This window comes from Equus przewalskii, chromosome 6 (genome assembly GCF_037783145.1).
Source record: "Equus przewalskii isolate Varuska chromosome 6, EquPr2, whole genome shotgun sequence".
Lineage (NCBI taxonomy): Eukaryota > Metazoa > Chordata > Mammalia > Perissodactyla > Equidae > Equus > Equus przewalskii.
The window spans coordinates 390,302-409,505 of record NC_091836.1 but is presented as its reverse complement, the minus strand read 5'-3'; the positions used below and the strand labels follow the sequence as shown (position 1 = coordinate 409,505).

At 65.0% G+C, this 19,204-nt stretch overlaps 1 protein-coding gene and 1 non-coding gene across 3 annotated transcripts; one reads left to right on the top strand and one right to left on the bottom strand.

Annotated features, from left to right (window-relative positions):
* Nucleotides 1-2,277: 2,277 nt before the first annotated feature.
* Nucleotides 2,278-2,384, bottom strand: LOC139084353 (U6 spliceosomal RNA). The gene has a single exon (XR_011541701.1). It is a non-coding gene; the product is annotated as a U6 spliceosomal RNA (small nuclear RNA).
* A 238-nt stretch (nt 2,385-2,622) lies between these two features.
* Nucleotides 2,623-17,402, top strand: MED16 (mediator complex subunit 16). 2 transcript variants are annotated; one of them, XM_070624652.1, is made up of 15 exons: nt 2,623-2,778; nt 4,334-4,509; nt 5,047-5,154; nt 5,420-5,589; nt 6,878-7,309; nt 7,926-8,031; nt 9,894-10,049; nt 10,703-10,914; nt 11,811-12,017; nt 12,923-13,133; nt 13,713-13,846; nt 14,056-14,248; nt 14,653-14,869; nt 16,042-16,125; nt 16,692-17,402. In XM_070624652.1, the coding sequence occupies exons 2-15, from the start codon at nt 4,377-4,379 to the stop codon at nt 16,816-16,818; spliced, it is 2,490 nt and encodes an 829-aa protein (XP_070480753.1). In that variant the 5' UTR covers nt 2,623-2,778; nt 4,334-4,376; the 3' UTR covers nt 16,819-17,402. The 2 variants fall into 2 exon arrangements, 1 of the variants encoding a protein (XP_070480753.1); XR_011541323.1 differs by having other exon boundaries at nt 2,643-2,778; nt 13,998-14,248.
* The last annotated feature ends 1,802 nt before the right edge of the window (nt 17,403-19,204 follow it).

Genomic DNA, 19,204 nt, shown 5'->3' with positions numbered 1-19,204 from the left:
AACGGAAAGCGGTGCTAGGTCCGCGCCCAGGATCCGAACCGGCGAACCCGGGCCACCAAAGCAGAGCGCGGGACCCAACCGCTCGGCCACCAGGCCGGCCCCTATGTTTAGACAGTTTCAAAGATAGATGCTAAAAGACGAAATCCCAGTGGTTAGGACGGAGGACGCAAGGAGATACAGGGAGCTGCGAGGCTCCCGCTCGTGAAGGGCACTGAATGCCGGGTTCCCAGAGGACGGGGCTGGGCCGCAGGGTGTCCGATGTGTGGACTCCGGGGGCACCCACTGGCCACGTCCACACCCATACGGATTCCAGCCCTGCGGTTGCCACTGCGGGGCTGTGGGCTCCTTCCACCCCTCCAGCCCAGCTCGGTCCCCAGGCAGCCCGGCCTCCGGGCCTTTGCCCAGGCGGTGCCTCCCGCCCCGTGCACCCCTCCCTGCAGCCCCAGGAGGCCTTCCTGGAGAAGACCTTCCAAACGGAGCCTCCGGCAGGAACAGAAGCAGCTTCTGGAGGAGGAATTGGGGACGGGGTTGGAATCCAGAAGGGCCCTCGAGTGCGCAAGTCACCACGTTTATCAGAGCCTCAGTTTCCCGACCTATGAACAACAGAAATGTAAAGCATGGAACAGCAAGAGACCCCAAGGAGCCAAAGCAACCCTGAGAGAAAAGAACAAAGCTGGAGGCGTCACACTGCCTGATTTCAAAATATACTGAAAGCTATAGTGACCAAAACAGCATGGTGCCAGCCCAAAACAGACGCACAGATCAGTGGAACAGGATCCAGAGCCCAGAAATAAACCTACACATCGATGGACAGCTAATTCCCAACAAAGGAGCCAAGAACATACAGTGGAGAAAGGAAAGTCTCCTCAATAAATGGTGTTGGGAAAACTGGACAGCCACATGCAAAAGAATGGCAGTAAACCATTATCTTACACCATGCAGAAAAATAGACTCAAAATGGATTAAAGACTTGAAGGTGAGACCTGAAACCATAAAACTCCTAGAAGAAAATATAGCCAGTACACTCTTTGACATCAGTCTTAGAAGGATCGTTTCCAATACCATGTCTACTTGGACAAGGGAAACAAAAGAAAAAATAAACAAGTGGGACTCCATCAGACTAAAGAGCATCTGGAAGGCAAAGGAAACCAGGAAAAAACCAAAAAGACGACCCACTAACTGGGAGAAAATATTTGCAAATCATATATCCGACAAGGGGTTAATCTCCACAACATATATAGAACTCACACAACTCAATAACAAAAAAACAAACAACCCGATCAAAAAATGGGCAGAGGATATGAACAGACATTTTTCCAAAGAAGAGACACAGATGGCCAATAAACACATGAAAAGATGTTTAACATCACTAATCATCAAGGAAATGCAAGTCAAAACCACAGTGAGATATCATTTTACACCCGTTAGAATGGCTATAATCACCATGACAAAAAATAAATATTGGAGAGGATGTTGAGAAAAGGGAACCCTCCTCCACTGCTGGTGGGAATGCAAACGGGTGCAGCCGCTATGGAAAACAGTATAGAGATTTCTCAGAAAATTAAAAATAGAAATAACGTATGACCCAGCCATCCCACTACTGGGTCTTTATTCAAACAATTTGAAATCCACAATTCAAAGAGACTTATGCACCCCGTGTTCACTGCAGCATTATTCCCAACAGCCAAGACAGGCAAACAACCCAGGTGCCCATGGACCTATGATTAGATAAAGAAGATGTGTTATATATACACAATGGAACAGTACTCAGCCATCAAAAAGACAAAATCATGCCATTTGCGACAACATGGATGGACCTTGAGGATATTATGCTGAGCGAAATAAGTCAGAGGGAGAAAGTCAAATACCATATAGTCTCACTCACATGTGGAAGATAAAAACGACAAGGACAACAAACGAGCAAGCAGACACAGAGGTTAGATGGGCGGTTACCAGAGGGGAAGGAGGAGGGCAAGGGCCAGAGAGTGGACAGGGCACAGGTGATGGTGATGGAGGGAAAATCAGATTTTGGGTGGTGAACACGATGTCGTCTGCACAGAAATCGAAATATAAGGATGGACACCTGAAATTTATAGTGTTGTAGACCAGTGTTCACACACACACACACACACACACACACACAGAGAAATGTAAAGCAAACAGGAATGGAAGCAGCTTTTGGAGGAGTTGAGGATGGGGAAGTGTCCTCGATTGGATATGTCGCTCAGCTGATCGAGCCTCAGTTTCCCCACCCGCGGAGGTCAGAAAAGGAAGGTGCAAAATATGGAACGCTTCACGAATTTAGGTGTCATCCTTGCGCAGGGGCCATGCTAATCTTCTCTGTATCGTTCCAATTTTAGTATATGTGCTGCCGAAGCGAGCACAAACGTTGCCGCGACCGGAAGGCTATTTATAGGGCATAGAACCAATTTCTTTACGGTAAGGGTGAATTCCGTTAAAAAAGGTTTAGCCATTCGCCCATTTCTTATGTATCAGTACAACTCATAGCATAACCAACTGGAGTCACGCGCCGGAGTTGAGAAGGTGTTCGTTGTTCTACCAAATATAACTCAGGTGGCTGCTGGGAATTGTTAATAGACATATGCAAATAACACGGAAGCGGGGAGGAGCCGGAGCCGCCGCCGCCGTCCCAGAAGCCTCCGGGAAGCGGCCGCACTGCGCGGGCGTCTCGTTGGTCGCGGGAAAGATGGCGGCGCCGGAGCCGGGGCGTTAGGGCGAGTGCGGGCCGTCTGCTCGGCTGGACGCTCGGCCGGCCCGGTGAGCGCGGGGCTGCGGGGCTTGGGGAGAATGCTGGCGGCCGGACGGCGCCCGCGGCGCCGGGGAGCGCGGCCCGGAGAAGGCGGGGCCTCGCGGGCCCGGGGCGGGGCCTGTGGGGTCAGAGGGCGGGTCTGGAAAGCAAAGGGTGCTGGGTACGCGGGCTGGCGCGCACTGGGCGGGGTCGGGGTGTAGGGGCCGAGACAAGGGGTGAAGCCTGAGGTGAACTGGGGGTGGCGGCGAGTTCGGGAAGCGGGGGTCATGGGGGCGGGGCCTAGAGGCTATAGCTCCTGGGGGCGGGGCCTGGAGCGCATCCGGGGCGGGGCTTGGAAGGTGTAGACGCCCCCCCGAGGGGCGGGGCCAAGAGGTTGCAACTCCTGGTGGGCGGGGCCTAGAGCACGATGGGGCGGGGCCAAAGTGGTTGTGGTTCCCGGTGGGCGGGGCCTAGAGATTATGTCCTAGGGCGGGGCTTAAGAATGATAGGGGTTTGGAGGCGGGACCTGGAGATCGTGTGGGGTCCTTGGGGTGGGATCTGGGGTCTGCAGGGGAGAATTGGAGGCGGGACCTGGAGAACATGGGGGCGGGGCCTGGAACCACAAGGTGTTAGGGGCAGTGCTGGAGCGTTTCGGGGCTGGACCTAGGGCTTGTTTGGGGTCCCTGAGGTGGAGCCTGAGACTTTAGGCCGCGCCTGGGGGCTCCAGGGGCAAGTTGGGAGCTGGGTCTGGAAAGCAAAGAATGTAGTGGATGGGGATGAAGGGCTTGGGGGCGGGGCGTAAGGGCTGTTGGAGGGACTTGGGGGCGGGGCCTGGTGTTCCGGGGCGGGGCTGGAAGAATAGGGTGTCCTGGCGGGGGGGGGGGTGTGAAAGAAATGGGGTTGGGGGTTCTTCCATCTCACTGGAGTTTGGAGGTGAAAGGAAACATCCCACAGCGAGCTGCTGCCTCCCTGCCTGTCTCCCCATCTCCGCGCAAGGCGGCCCCACATGCACTCTTGCACGTCTGTGGGGTCTTCTTCCTCCAGGATAGACCCCGGGTCGCACCTCTCCTCGCAGTTTCCTCTGCCCCTGTCATTGCCCACCCGGACCAGTGCAGTCCCCCACCCCCACCCCCACCCCCGTCCCCCAGCTGCGCCCTCCAGACAGCCAGCGGGGTCTGTTGAAACATAGATGGGTCACGGCCCACCAGGGGCTCCCACCTCACCCAGGGCCCTGCACCACCTGCCTTGTCCCCTCCCTGCCCTCACCTTGCCCCCTCCCCTCACTCACTCTGCTCCAGCCCCTCTGGCCACCCGGCCACTCCTTGAACATCTGGGGTTCCATCTGGCCTCTGGGCCTTTGTGCTGGCTGTTCCCACTACCTGGAATGCTCTTCCCTCAGACATCTGCCTGCCTCGCCCCCTTACAGCTGTGCTCCTGTAGTCTCCCCGGCCCCCTCCCCACGCACACATGCGACCCAAGGGCCAGGGTCGGGACCCTGTCACTCTCTGGCCACCCGGCATCCTGCCCGCACGCGCCCCCTGCGGGGACTCAGTGAATGTTGATGACAAGCTGTCCCCCCTCCAGGAGCTGGGACGTCCTCACCTCACGCCCTGTGGCAGGTGGCGCCATGGACCTGGCCTACGTCTGTGAGTGGGAGAAATGGCCCAAGAGCACCCACTGCCCGTCAGTGCCGCTGGCCTGCGCCTGGTCCTGCCGCAACCTCGTCGCCTTCACCACGGACCTCCGCAACGACGACCAGGGTGCGCCCCCTCCCAGCCCCTCTCTGCCACCGTGGGGGGCCCGAGGCCTGCCTGGGAGCGCCCCCACTGCCCAGGCCCTCCGGGCTTCCTCCTCCGTAACTGGGGTGGGGCCGGCAGTGCCATGCTGACCCTTCTGGTGCCTGGGACACGGGGGTCGCCCCTGTGGGGTGGAGCGGGATGAGCGTGGAGCTCCGTCGACCGAGTTACAGGTGCCCGTTAGAGAAAAGCAGAGCAGCGCAGGGGCTCAGGAGAGAGAGCACCAGCCGCTGCTGCCATTGTGGGGTCGTTTTCTTCCAGTTCTGCTTTCCGTGTCTTTTAAAGACGTGGTTGTAGCCACACTGGTGGCAGAGCCCCGGGCCTGCTCTGGTCTCCCGACAGGGACGAGCCTGTTCCTCAGTTGACTGGGCGGCATGGTGGGTGGTGGCTCTGTGCCGTCCCCGTGGGCGGGGTGTTGGCTGGGTTCTTCTCGAGCCCCGGTCATCGGGAGCTGGGGGGCCATGTCGTCGCCACTGTGCTGACCGCGCCTGGTCCCCGCAGACCTGACCCGTATGATCCACATCCTGGACACGGAGCACCCCTGGGAGGTGCACTCCATCAGCTCGGAGCACAGCGAGCCCATCACCTGTCTCGAGTGGGACCAGTCAGGTGAGGCGGCCTGGGGACCCGAGGCGCACCCTGACCCCGGACCCCGGACCGCAGAGCACTGTGCTCTGTCTTTTCTCAGTTGCGTCCCCAATGTCCAGAGCTGAGACTCAAACCCTCGACCTGTGGCTTGGCGGCCAGTGCTACCCCCGTTCCCCGTGTCCAGAGTCATTTCCGGAACATGCCATGTGCCGCGCTGCCCTGCCTCCACGGGCTGGCTTCTCCACTGTGCCTGCTGGGGGTTCGTGACACGGGGTTGCCCCCGCAGGCTCCCGGCTCCTGTCAGCTGATGCCGACGGGCAGATCAAGTGCTGGAGCATGGCGGACCACCTGGCCAACAGCTGGGAGAGCCCCGTGGGCAGCCTGGTGGAGGGGGACCCCATCGTGGCCCTGTCCTGGCTGCACAACGGTGTGAAGCTGGCGCTGCACGTGGAAAAGGTGAGCGTCGGGCCTGAGTGAGCAGGGCGGGTGGACAAGGTCATTCACCCTGCCTGTCCACCCGCCAGCCCGGCTCCTCTCCCACCGCCAGCGTCCTCTGGCTTGTGGAGCCCTGGGCCCAGCTCACCTGCGATCGAGCTGTCCGTTGGTACCCGTATTTCCAGTGGGCCGCCCACGTAGCTGATGGCTGCTGTCCTCAGTGAGATGCCCATTTAACTGATGGCTGCTGTCCTCAGTGAGATGCCCATTTAACCGATGGCTGCTGTCCTCAGTGAGATGCCCATTTAACTGATGGCTGCTGTCCTCAGAACCCAGCCCACCCTTTAATTCAGTAGCATCCCAGAGCCCCTGTCTGTGCCCCGTGATTGAGCCCAGCATCCCCATTAAGAGCGGGAGCCACCGGGGTCGGGGCGCCTGAGTTCAGATCCTGACTTCACGCCTGTATGTGTCCCTCCCCTCGTTGTCCAGTGGGGTCGGTGGCGGGTTGTGGCGGAGATTCAAGGAGAGAAGGTGTGAGCCGTCTGGCGCGAGGTGAGGCCCCTCTGGCTGGGCCACTCCCTGGAACCAGGAGGCCCTCCTGGATCGAGGCAGGGGAAAGTGTTTTTGCTCCTGTGGCTCCCCTGGTCCGCTCCCTGGGGCCAGCGCAGGGCCGCGCACTTCCTGTGGGCCTGTGGCTGCAGCGCTCATGGCCGGGCTCCACGCCACGGGGGGCAGCTTGGGACGGGCTGCTTCTACTGTAAGGGCTTTGTTGAGGTTATGCACGGACCCTGTGGCTCGCCCACTTAGAGCGCACAGTTTAGTGTTTCGTGTCTAGCGCAGCCAGCCCGCTGACTCCAGAACGTTCCATGGCTCCTGACGTTGTGCAGCCCCACCCACTTGTCAGTGGAGCCCGATCGGCAGCTGCTTCTGCGTCACTTGTGTAGAGTGGGAGCCGACCGTCGCAGCAGCCCGGCCTGGCCCACAGAGCGGAAAATGCTGGGCGGCCGGGCCTTAGAGAGAGACGCTGACCCTGTCCTCCCGGTGTCCGGTCACTCAGTCCTCACACGGACCTCTGGGCTACAGACGAGGAGACTGAGGGTCAGAGAGGCGGCGTCTCACAGCGCTCGCGGGCCCAGGGCAGGATTTGAACTCAAGGCCACGGTCTCGCGGTTTCTGCCCCGTGGTCCCTGCGTGTTTCTGTGGACGCGACTCTCAGAGGGGGCTCGTGGGGTCGCAGAAGGCAGACCCCTAGAGGCGGGGGCCTCTCTCCCGCCGCCCTGAGCAGCCCCTCGCCTCCCGCCCTCCGCAGTCCGGCGCCTCCAGCTTCGGCGAGAAGTTCTCCCGGGTCAAGTTCTCGCCGTCCCTCACGCTGTTCGGCGGCAAGCCCATGGAGGGCTGGATCGCGGTGACGGTCAGCGGCCTGGTCACCGTGTCCCTGCTGAAGCCCAGCGGGCAGGTGCTGACGTCCACGGAGAGCCTGTGCCGGCTGCGCGGGCGCGTGGCCCTGGCGGACATCGCCTTCACGGGCGGCGGCAACATCGTGGTGGCCACGGCGGACGGCAGCAGCGCGTCGCCCGTGCAGTTCTACAAGGTGTGCGTGAGCGTGGTCAGCGAGAAGTGCCACATCGACACCGAGATCCTGCCCTCGCTCTTCATGCGCTGCACCACCGACCTCAACCGCAAGGACAAGTTCCCCGCCATCACCCACCTCAAGTTCCTGGCCCGCGACATGTCGGAGCAGGTGAGCCGCCCGCGCCGCGGCCACCGAGCGCCACGCGCGTCGTCCTGGGGTCGGGAGTCCGACAGGGTCCCAGGGGCTGAACCCAGGGCGGGTCCCCCGGAGGCCCCAGGGGAGGAGCGTGTCCCGCCTCCTCCAGCTTCCAGAGGCGCCGCGTCCTGGGCTCGGGGCCCCTTCCTCCTTCCGCACGGCCAGCAGCGCAGCATCTCCATCTCGGCCTCTGACCCTCCCGCCTCCCTCTGCTCAGGACCCTGGGATGACCCTGGGCCCCGGGAATCCAGGGTCACCCCCATCCCAGGGGCCTCGACTTAACCATCTGGAGTCCCCTCTGCCCTGTGAGGTGACACAGCCACAGGGCCCGGGACCAGGACGGGGACGTCTTTGGGGCCGTCGTTTGGTGGTCACCCCAGTTCCCGTCATAGCCATGCCTCAGTAGGGCCCACGCTGCCCCCAGGGAGGGCACCGCCATGGTGACATTGGCTGGTCCAGCACGGCCTCCGCACGGGAGCGCTGTGGCGGGCGGGTGGGCCTGGGTGCGAATCCCCAGGGCTGAGGCCGGAGTTGCCGTGAGCCATCGAGGGAGGAGGCCAGCGCCCTCACAGCCACTCACGTCCCGCAGGTGCTGCTGTGCGCGTCCAGCCAGACAAGCAGCATCGTGGAGTGCTGGTCCCTGCGCAAGGAGGGGCTGCCCGTGAACAACATCTTCCAGCAGATCTCCCCCGTGGGTGAGTTTCCTCGGCGCCGCTCCTGCTGGCCGCCTGGTCCCCTCTGCATGCCCGCCGAGGGCCGCTGTCCTTCCCGTCCTGCTCAGGGAGCTGAGACTCAGGGGCCACGTGCTCGCCCACGGTCACCCGGTAGGCGACACCTGGCCGCCTCACACCAGCCCCTCCTGTGTGGAGCGTGTGCTGGTCTAGGGAGCGGCAGTGCAAAAGTCCTGGGGCATGAGGCCAGGAGCTGGAGCGGGCTGGGCAAGGGGCAGGCCACGGGGCAGGGCCAGGGGTTCATATGGCGCATGGACCAGGGGAGCTACTTAATCCTGGAGATCACAGAATCCTCCAGAAACCCTGGTTTAGACTGAGGAAACCCAGCTCAGAGGGGTTATGGAGCCTGCCCAGAGCACGCCCCCCAGCTCCCCTCCCCTCCTGTCCCGTCCTCGATCCTGGGGAGCCACGGCTCAGGCTCCCGGCCCCTCCCCCAGCCGGCACCCGCTCTCCATGCAGACCCAGGACGCGCTGGAGCCACTCGGGAGCCAGAAGGGCCACTGGGACTCCAGCCCTGAGCCCGGGACGGGCCGCAGGCGCAGGTCCAGGTGTAGCCGCCCTGCTCGTTCACACTGACAGACCTGGAGCGGGGGCCATGGGGGCGGGTGCTCCCCGAAGCCGCGGATGAGGCCGCGTCAGGAGGCCCCTGGTGCTGCTGACCTGCAGAGTCAGCACGCGTGCACCGTGGTGACCGTGTAGTAACAGCGTGCAGCCGGCCGCCACCGCCCTGTCCCCGGACCCGTGCCCGAGCGCTCAAGGGCAGCAGCTGGCGTGGCCCCCCGGCGCAGGCAGGGCACGAGCCTGTACCGGGCATGAGGCGCTGACGCCTCAGGCTGGCCTCGCCATCACAGGCGTCTGTGTGACTGTCGGCAGGAAGGGAGGGTGTGACTCGGATGGCCGGTGCTAGGCCGCGCACGACCCAGACGTCCACAGGGTTGTTCCTGCGAGGCTCTGCCAACGTCGTCCGTGTTGCATACTAGACTCCACTCTGACCTCGGGTGGTCCCAGCCAGCTCTGGGCCTCAGTTTCCCCCTGGGGGACATGCTGTCCGAGTGGCCCTCACTGGGCTTGCCCAGGTTCACGAACTGTGACGGGCGTCCAGGTCCGAGCTCCGGGTGCACAGGCGGAGGGAGAGCTGAGAGCCGGCTTTGCCGCGGAACAGGCCGGCCCCGAGCAGAGCTGCCGCTGGGTTGTCCTGGGCTGGGCACCTCGCGCTCCTCCTAGGCCGCATGTCCGCCGGCAGCCTCCGGGGCGGCTCGGGCTGCTGGCCATCGGTGGGTGTCCATTCTCCTGTGGCAGCCCAGCCCGGGCGCACGAGCCTCTGCTCGCATCACGTGTGCTGGCACCCGTGGGGCTGCCCAGATTCGCAGAGACGCCCACCGCTCGTGGGCCTTTGTTGTCACGCTGAGGGAGGGACGGATGTATGGCCACTTGCCTGTCCAGCTCAAGCCTCAGTGGGTGGAGAGCTGGGTCCCACCCAGACCCCCGAGATGCTAAGGGACAGAAAGCCCAACCCGAGCTGGCCGAGTCCCGAGGGGGATTTCGGGGCTCAGGGTGGCAGGGCCTGGGGGTGGGCCACTTCTCGGTGCGTCGGCTCCAGCCGGGGGCGAGGTGGCCTCCACTGCCACTAGCTGACCACCTCTGCCCCGTCCACGGGAGGGCCCGCCTCGGATCGCGGCCCGTCTGACCCGGCAGCCGGCTGGGGCAGGGGCCCCGGGGCAGGTGCTGGACGGGCGGAGGGGGCTCGGGGCTGGCGGCTGGCGGCCCTGCATGGTCTGCCTCAGTCTGGCCTTCACCCGCCGCCGTCCCGTTCTCCCCACTTTCAGTTGGCGACAAGCAGCCTATGATCCTCAAGTGGCGGATCCTGTCGGCCACCAACGACCTGGACCGCGTGTCCGCCGTGGCGCTGCCCAAGCTGCCCATCTCGCTGACCAACACTGACCTGAAGGTGGCCAGCGACACCCAGTTCTACCCCGGCCTCGGTACGCCCGGTGCACGGGCTCAGTCATGGGGCCGTGGGTGCCGCTCCCAGGCTATGACGCTCCCGCAGGGCTGCGCCTGGTTGACCCAAAGCTGTGCTCGTAGCAGAGAAGAGTTGTCAATGGCCCGTCAGGGGAGGTCAGGCATGGGGTGGACTCTCCAGGGAAGCCGCCCCTGCAGCCCAGCAGCTGAGTGTCACCCTGAGCGCCGTCCCCGAGTCTCTGACCATGAGCGACCCCAGCCCTGCCCCTGTCCGTCACGCGCTTGGGGCTCTCGGCGCCCCTGACCTCCATTCCCACCCCGAGGCCCTTCATGTGCTACCAGCCCCGGGGCCTTTGCATCTGCCGTCCCCGTGGCCTGGACGGCCCCCCACCTTGTCCCTGGAAGTCGTGTCTGCTCACGTCGGCCAGCAGCAGAGCCGGCCGCAAGGGAGCGCGGAGATGTGGCCTGACGGGCAGCTGCTTCTCCTCGTTCCTCGGGGCTGTTAGAGAGGAAGGGAGGCAGCCGGGGGGCTGCTGGACGCTGGGGGCCACGGGGGCTTGGGCTCCTCCCCTCCCCAGGGCAGCACGTCCCATGGTCCAGAGCAGGAGGGCTGTAGCCGTGGTGGGCGTGTTCCGGGCCCCTCTGGCTGGGCCTGACCCCGCGTGTGCCCCAGGGCTGGCCCTGGCTTTCCACGACGGCAGCGTCCACATCGTGCACCGGCTCTCGCTGCAGACCATGGCCGTGTTCTACAGCTCCGCCGCCCCGCGCTCCGTGGACGAGCCGGCCGTCAAGCGCCCTCGGGCCACGGGCCCCGCCGTCCACTTTAAGGCCATGCAGCTGTCCTGGACCTCCCTGGCCCTCGTGGGCATTGACAACCACGGGAAGGTGAACCGTGCGATGCCCGTGGGCCGCCATGGAGGGGGTGGACTGAGGAGGGGCCCTCGGGTGAGGAAGCCCGGTGTGCCCCCGCCCTCCCTGCCCTTCGGTGGCAGGTCACTAACTCGGAGCCTGAGGTTCCTGTGCTTGCGGTGGATTCACTGTGCGCAGTAGGCGCTCAGGCGGGGTGGGCGCCCTCATGTCCCGAAGCCCTGGAAGGAGACGTGGGGACCCCGGGGAACCCCCCACGGCCGGGCCCACACAGTGCCCAGGAACCGCTGCAATCCTGTGCCTGGGGGACTGTCCTGGGGTTGGCGGGAGCCGGTTAGCACCGTCATACGCATCCACACACACTCACACGCACACTCCTGCTTGCTTTCCCACACACGCATGCTCATTCACTCACGCACGTTCACACTCACACTCTCATGCTCACACGCTCACCTGAGCGGGGAGCAGCCCCCTGTCGCCTGGAGGAGAGCGGCTCCCGCAGGTCACAGTCCGTGCACGTTCCCTGTGTCCTCGGCGTGTCCGTGTGGTGGCCTTGCTGGCAGGCCGTCCGGCACCCCTCCTGTGCAACGGTCTGGCTTCTCTGGAACCGTCTCCTGCCTTTGACCCGAGCGGATTCACCCCCACGTAGCCGCAGTGGTGGGTCGCGTCACCCCAGAGTCCCCCGCGGAGCTGGGAGCCTTCAGCCTATTTTGGGAAACCTGGTGCCCGCGGCCCAGTGAGCCCGGTTAGCGCTCCACCCACCAGGCTCCACCTCTGTGGCCACCCACCCGGGATGGGGGACGGTGAGGCCAGGGAGGGAGCGCCAGGCGCCCAGAGCCCAGACCCCATCTGTGCGGCCCCAGGGCCCAGGGCCGGCCCCCGTGGCCTCACTGGCCGCCCGCCTTCTCCGGCAGCTGAGCATGCTGCGCATCTCGCCCTCCATGGGCCACGCGCTGGAGGTGCACCTGGCCCTGCGGCACCTGCTCTTCCTGCTGGAGTACTGCATGGTGACCGGCTACGACTGGTGGGACATCCTCCTGCACGTGCAGCCCGGCATGGTGCAGAGCCTGGTGGAGAAGCTGCACGAGGAGTACACGCGCCAGAACGCTGCGCTGCAGCAGGTGAGCAGGGCCGGGGGTGGGGGGCCGGGCCGCGCACACGCTGTGTTCACACCTGCACACACCGTGCTTTCTCAGAGGGCACACCGGTGTGCAGTGCACCATGCCACCCGAGTAGTGGTGGCAGCCTCCACCCACACGATAGGGTAGGAGCAATAAGCGAGAGGCTTAGAGACGGGGCCGGAGGAACAGGGTCATTTCACCTGAGAAGATCCTGCACCTGTAGACACGAGCGTCCGCGAGGGGCCGTCAGGTCTGGCGACAGTTTGGCACAGGGGGCCACGTGGAGATAGCGGTTTAAAAATCTGTGTCCTCCGCACTGACGATGACCAGTCAGGAAGTAGAATGAACAGGAAGGCCCTGGCCCCACAGCAGCCCGATAAGACACACGTGGGGCTGTCGGGGAGGAGGCCGCGAGCCCTAACCCGGACGCTGCGGGATCAGAGCTGATCCCATCAGGCCAGGGCGGCAGCCTGGCTACCACGCGGCCTGAGTGTGAGCAAGTTTCTTATGTTTAACTCACTCAGTCATCTGAGACCACATCCGCCTCTGCCCAGCGCTGCTGACGTCAGGCTGAGTCACTCTCTGGGGGGCTATCCTGGGTGCTATGGGGTGCCGAGCAGCTTCCCTGGCCCCCAGCCAGTCGATGACAAGGGCACCCCCCGGGTGACAACCATAGATATTCCCCAGGTGTCATCTGGTGTCCCTTGCTCCCAGGTTGAGTTCCGCTCTTACAGTGAGGCAGGCCCTGATTCTGCCGTAGGAGGGTGAGGCCCAGAGAGGTTAAGCGGCTTGCCCCAGCTTGCCCAGCCCCATCGCTCTCCCGCCAGCCACCCCCTGGCAAATGTGTCTTGCCGGGCCCCTCGGGGTGCCCTGCCCGCCCGCCACCACTCACCCGTCTGCCCCAGGTGCTGTCCACCCGGATCCTGGCCATGAAGGCCTCGCTCTGCAAGCTGTCGCCCTGCACGGTGACGCGCGTGTGCGACTACCACGCCAAGCTCTTCCTCATTGCCGTCAGCTCCACGCTCAAGTCGCTGCTGCGCCCGCACCTGCTCAACACGCCCGACAAGAGTCCCGGCGACCGGCTCACCGAGATCTGTGCCAAGATCACTGATGTCGGTGGGTCCTGGCCCCGCCCTGTGGCCACACACAGGAAGTGGCTTCCCTCCGTCCTGTCTGACCTGACCACAGACCCCCTATAGCTGAGAGCCGATGGTGTGTGGGGCCATCCTCAGTTTGTCGAGGGGCGTCCACAGTGTATGATGCGTGCCAGGCGTGGGGGTCACCTGAGGGGGGGGACATGTCCTGGCCCTCACAGGTCCCGCTCAGGGCTGGGGACAGATGCTCACAGAGGGGAGCAGAGGATGGGTCGCGCTGGTCCCGTCGGCGGGCGGGGTCTGGGGAATGGTGTCCCTGTTGAAGGGACCCTCAGAGGCCTGGGGCTGGAGGGTGCCCCATACAGGTGGCCCGAGCTCGTTCTGAGGGCCAGCCGTGGACGCCCAGGCCCCCTCGATCCACCCCTGCCCTCCAGGTCCCCGCACAGCCACGCTCACCCCCATTTGCTGTTCGTGGCATTGGGGTTGCCCCGTCCGGGGCCCAGGGCACAGCGGGTGCTGGTGGAGGGGCTGAGGGTGCAAAGCCAGGTCGCTGGTGTGTGCACGTGAGTCCCCGGCACCCCTGACTGCCATCTCTTTCCAGACATCGACAAGGTCATGATCAACCTCAAGACAGAGGAGTTTGTGCTGGACATGAACACGCTCCAGGCGCTGCAGCAGCTCCTGCAGTGGGTGGGCGACTTCGTGCTCTACCTGCTGGCCAGCCTGCCCAACCAGGTGCGCCCGCCCGGCCCCGCCCTCCCAGGCCCCGCCCACCACGACCTCGTCTGGCCCCGCCCTCCCAGGCCCCGCCCACCACGACCTCGTCTGGCCCCGCCCTTCCAGAGCCCCGCCCACCACGACCTCGTCTGGCCCCGCCCCTCCCCAGGCCCCTGGCCCCGGCGCCCCGGGTGCTGCGCGCGCCCAGCCCAGGCCTCCGCCCACAGGGCTCCCCGCTGCGGCCCGGCCACAGCTTCCTGCGCGACGGCACCTCGCTGGGCATGCTGCGCGAGCTGATGGTGGTCATCCGCATCTGGGGCCTGCTGAAGCCCAGCTGCCTGCCCGTGTACACCGCCACCTCGGACACCCAGGACAGCATGTCCCTGCTCTTCCGCCTGCTCACCAAGCTCTGGATCTGCTGTAAGACGCCCGGCCCTCTGCTCCCGTCCCCCCACCAAAATACGGCCCTGACCGAGTCCCCCCACCAGAGTCCGAGCTCCCACAGGTGGAACTAGCTCTTGGTCCCGGCTGTTCCCCCAGCACCCAGCACAGGTCCCCGCATGGTGTGGTGCTCGTGAAACGTCAGCCGTTACTGGCCCCTGGTGGCTTGTCGTGTGTCACTGGGTTCACGTCTCTGGGGCAGATGCAGAGAGGGCACCTGGCGCTCCCTGCGTGCTTGTTAACTGAGTCAGTGGGTCCCTGTTTGACCGGGGGAAGGAGCGTCCCAGGGCCGCCCGGGGAGTCAGGGCAGAGCTGGGCTGAACCTGTTGTGCGTGAGCCGTGGGGAGGCCGCCGAGCCCGACGTCCCGTGGTCCCTTCTGCAGGCCGTGACGAGGGCCCCACGAGCGAGCCGGACGAGGCGCTGGTCGACGAGTGCTGCCTGCTGCCCAGCCAGCTGCTCATCCCCAGCCTGGACTGGCTGCCCGTCAGCGACGGCCTCGTCAGCCGCCTGCAGCCCAAGCAGCCCCTGCGGCTGCACTTCGGCAAGGCACCCGCTCTGCTGGGCAGCGCCACGGCCCTGCAGCTGGACGGCCTCAGCAGGTGTGTGCCCTGCTCCGCCTCAGGGCCTTTGTGGCCCTTCTTTCAGGAAGGTTCTCCCCAGATCCTACCTGACACCCCCCACGTGCCTCTGTCTCAAGGCCTTTGCACGTGCTGTCTCTGCCGCTTCCCTTCTGAGCTTGACTTGAGTGCCGCCCCAAGATGCCCCTCAGTCAGTCATTTTCCCCTTGCCTGCCAGCAGCCTGTCACTTCCCTGCATCCAGCCGCCTCGGTCATTCCTGATGGGCACACTCGGCTGTCTGTGTAATGTCATCTTCCCTCCACTCTGTCACCTGCGTGGAGTGCCTGCAAGGCGGACCCTGCTTATTGGGCTCCGGCTCCTTCAGAGGACGAGCTGATAATGCGTGTCCCGCCTTTCCTGAGTCGCCCTGTGGCACAGACTGGCCGGCGTGTCCAGGGTAACCAGAACGCTCTCCCTGGGCAGCGTGTCCCCAGCCCTCCGAGACGTCTGGTGCGGTCACGGCGGCCCTTTTCTGGAACGTGCGGCATGGCCTGCCGCGTCCGCCCCTGCTGCCCTGCAGCACTGTCGGGGGGTTGTGTGCGCGTTTACAGACGAGCAGCCAACCTCAGAAAGGTGCCGGCTGCGGGCGGCCGGGCTGCGCTGCGACCCCAGGCCATGTCAGGCCCCCTCGGCCCCGGCTGCGTTTGAGGGAGGAAGACACAAATCCCCTGTGATTGGGTTGAAATTTCAGAAAACACACGAGCCAGAGGAGGACAGAGGCTCCTGGGGCCCAGCTCTGGGGAAGCTGCTGTGTGTGGGGGGCGCTGGCACCTTCCGGCATTTTCTCTCGTCTCGGAGGGGAGCACCGCGTGAGCTCTGGGCCTGGGCGGTGTGTGGGTTTCGGGGACACTAGGAAGGAGGCTGTGAGCCCTGTCTGCGCGACGTCCAGACGTCTGTAACATGCGGGTCACGAGCCGTCCTCTCGGGGGCTCCTGAGGCCAGGTCCCCGGTCGTCCACAGGGGCCGGGGCAGAGGGCGCAGAGACACCGCGCACGCACACACTCCCTGCTGTTCCACCGCCAGCCGCGCATCATGTACGCTCTGCCTGAGCTGGACCTGTGCACACGTGTGTACGTGCATGCGCATATGTGTATGTGCGTGTGGTGTGTGCGTGCGGGCCCCTGACCCTCCGTCGTCCCCTCCCGTCCGCCAGGGCGCCGGGCCAGCCCAAGATCGACCACCTGCGGAGGCTGCACCTGGGCGCCTACCCGACGGAGGAGTGCAAGGCCTGCACCAGGTGAGCGCCTCCCGCCGGCCCCTCCGTCCCACGGCAGACGCTGCCCGTGCCACCACCCGCCAGCCTCAGCGTCCCCACTGCGAACGCGCCTCCCCCGTGGGGCTGCTGAGTGGGCCTCCAGGTGGTCTCTGAGGGCCCGGGCTGCCCCGCGGGGTCCCACACGTCCTGTCCCAGCTGTTGACGGTGAGGGGTGCCAGGGCGCAGGTGGCCGCACAGCCCGAGCCTGTCCCCGCGGGGCTCCCGGGAGCCCACCAAGCACAGCAATGAGGTTGTGGCCCTGCACTGGAGCTTTGCAAACGTGGCCTGATTCCCGCCAAACACCCACGGACCCAGCTTCTGGCTCTGGGATCTCAGCCAGGGAGTGGCCGAGCCCAGACTGGAACCTCGCCCCTCTGTCCACTCAGGGAGGCGAGGGGGCACTGCCTGAGCCAGGAGGGCAGGATGGGAGAGTGGGCTCTGCATGGGGGGCAGTGCAGGGAATAGTGTTAGTGGGGGCACAGTGTGTGCAAAGGCCCTGTGGCGGGGGCAGCATCCCCCCCAGCACCCGTCCGCCGCTCTGCCCGCAGGTGCGGCTGTGTCACCATGCTCAAGTCGCCCAACAAGACGACGGCTGTCAAGCAGTGGGAGCAGCGCTGGATCAAGAACTGCCTGTGCGGGGGGCTCTGGCGGCGCATGCCCCTCAGCTGCCCCTGACCCAGCCCCAGCCCTGTGAATACATTCCCAGCGGGTTTTGTAGGAAAGGACGCTGACCCCTCGCTGGTGGCGGGACATCCTGCACACCCGGGACCTTTGTTGGGTGTGTCCACATACGGCCGTCCTCAAAGTGCGGCTTTTGGGGCCTCGTCAGCTTCAGTCACGCCCCGTCACCATGGGGCAGGCGAGGACGCGGCCCGAAGCCTCGAGTTGGCGCCCCTCTGCCCAGCGGGTGCCGCTCGCTCTCCCTCGGAGTCCAGAGGAGGGGCCCGCTGCGCAGCCCCCATGCCAGGCGGTGACCGAGACAGCCGGGCCGCCCCACGGATCCCACAGCTCACACACGGCTCTGAGGGTCCAGGACGGTGGGCGTCTGTCCTCGAAATCATCCCAGCTGGACTGTCAGGCATCTGGCGGGCGCTGCCGGTGCTGCGAGCCAGCACTGTGTCCCTGTGCCCGTCGGCGTCGTGCGGGCCTCAGGTGGTCCTGACCTGGCTGGCCCGATACATGTCCCGCTGGGGCGGGTGTCCTGCGCAGCCCCCCAGACCCTCGTCCCAACCCCCCATCACGCACTTCTGGTCTTTGTGCCCGTGTGTCGCTCTCTCGCTCTGTGAACGTGTGTTGAGCGCCTGCTGTATGCGGACCCGGGTCCCTGAGGGAGCCGTGGGCTGGGCGTGAGCAGTGGGTTCTGTCGACGGCCTGTCCCCACGCAGCTCTGCCTCGTCCCCCACACAACCCCCCCGAGCGGCTCGGCTCCCCGGCCCCCGGTTGCTGGAGTTCACCCTTGTCCCCAGGGCTCCCGCCTCTGCCGCCCACAACGCCCAGCCCCGCGCCTGCCGCTCGGTGGTGATGGTCCCGTTTCCCTTCTGGGAGGCTCGAGGGAAGCAGCGCCCGCGGGAGGGGACCGTCACCTGCTGGGGCCACGTGTGCGGGAGGCCGGGGTTTGAAGCCCCTGCTGTTGTGCCTGCAGGACTCAGGGCATCAGGTCCCGCCGTGTGAGCCTGGGCGCCCGCGGGGACTGGGAGCATCTGTGCCCACCAGGGGGGGACACCCACCGCCTCTGGCCACTGGGCAGGGGAGCAGGGAGGACGTCCGTGTGGACGGTTCTGACTCAACCGCAGGAACGGGCTCCCGGGCAGCTTCGGGGGCGGGAACAAGGCCTCCCCCTCGGAGGTCGATTTTGGGGTCCTCCCCACCCTGGCCCCCCGTCACCCTCAGCCTGTCTCTCTCGGTCGATGGATCGTGCAGCAGTCGGCGTCCCGAGTCATCCCGACTCTGAAGCAGCGACTTGTCTCAGGAAAGGAGCCTGTTTTCCTGCGCTCCTGTTTCATTGGTTTGGGGCTAAATCGTGGCAGTTTTACATGTGGCCCCGGGTTCTTCACTCCCGTGGAGAGGTGGGGTCCACACCCCCCGAATCTGGGCGAGCTTGGCCTGTGTCGACCCCGTCCTGTGCAGACGAGTGGCGCATGCGGCCCCGAGGCCGGAAGGCGGCCGCCTATGCTGGGCCCTCGCCCGGCTGTGAGGAGGCCCGGAGTGCAGGAGGCCACCGTGGGCCTCGTCCCCAAGCCCAGGCGCCCAGCGCGGGGAGACACAGTGGAGTGGGGACGAGCCACCCGCTGTGCCCCTGAGGTCTGACCTGTGGAGGCTGAGCGTCAGGAATGGCGAGGGCTCCGCGTCACTCACTCTGGGTGGTCCGTCACGCAGCAGTGGACGATCAGAACGTCCTGCCAATCGCTGGGACGAGCCCAGTGGGACCAAAGGTGCCCAGCTGTGCAGAAGCATCCGGGGCAGATTGGGGGCCCTGCTGGAATGTTCTTTGGGGCTGAAGGGAGGGGGGTCTGTGGATCTGAGGTTCTGTTGTCCCCTGTCCTGTCCCCCACCAGGGGCGTTGTGACACCCGTGTGTCCCCACCGTTCCCACCTCTGGGATCAAGGACAGCAAAGTGTCACTGTTACAGGAAGAGGCGTTCGTCAGCGGGCTGCACGTGTCCTGAGCGCCCTGGTTGGGTTCCCGCAGGCTCCTCGGAGCCGGGCCGCCGGGCCGTGTCACAGTGAGGGAGCCGAGGCCACGCCGCGGCTCAGGCTCAGAAGACGCACGCGCACACTGCGTTTAGTGCCACTCACTCCCCACCCCCACCCCAAACCATCTCCTCCAGAACCTTCCAGGGCTCCCACTGAGCACAGGATGGGGTGAAAATGCCCAGGGGTTGCAGCATCAGAGGGGCCAGGACCCCGGTCAGTCATGAGCCCCACACCCCACTCGCCACCTGGCCCACCAGCACCCAAATGAGGAGGGGTGCCCGGGGGTGGCTCCTGACTTCTCAGCTGCGAGTGGGGTCCGGTCTGCGGTCCAGGGCACAGCCACACGGCCCCACCCTCCCTGCGCACCC

Bases quoted from the DNA above. Each gene is read 5' to 3' on its own strand.
- MED16 (XM_070624652.1), top strand. From the start codon at position 4,377: ATGGACCTGGCCTACGTCTGTGAGTGGGAGAAATGGCCCAAGAGCACC. The intron at 7,310-7,925 runs GTGAGCCGCCCG...CACGTCCCGCAG, and splicing joins CCCGCGACATGTCGGAGCAG to GTGCTGCTGTGCGCGTCCAG. The intron at 10,050-10,702 runs GTACGCCCGGTG...CGTGTGCCCCAG, and splicing joins CCAGTTCTACCCCGGCCTCG to GGCTGGCCCTGGCTTTCCAC.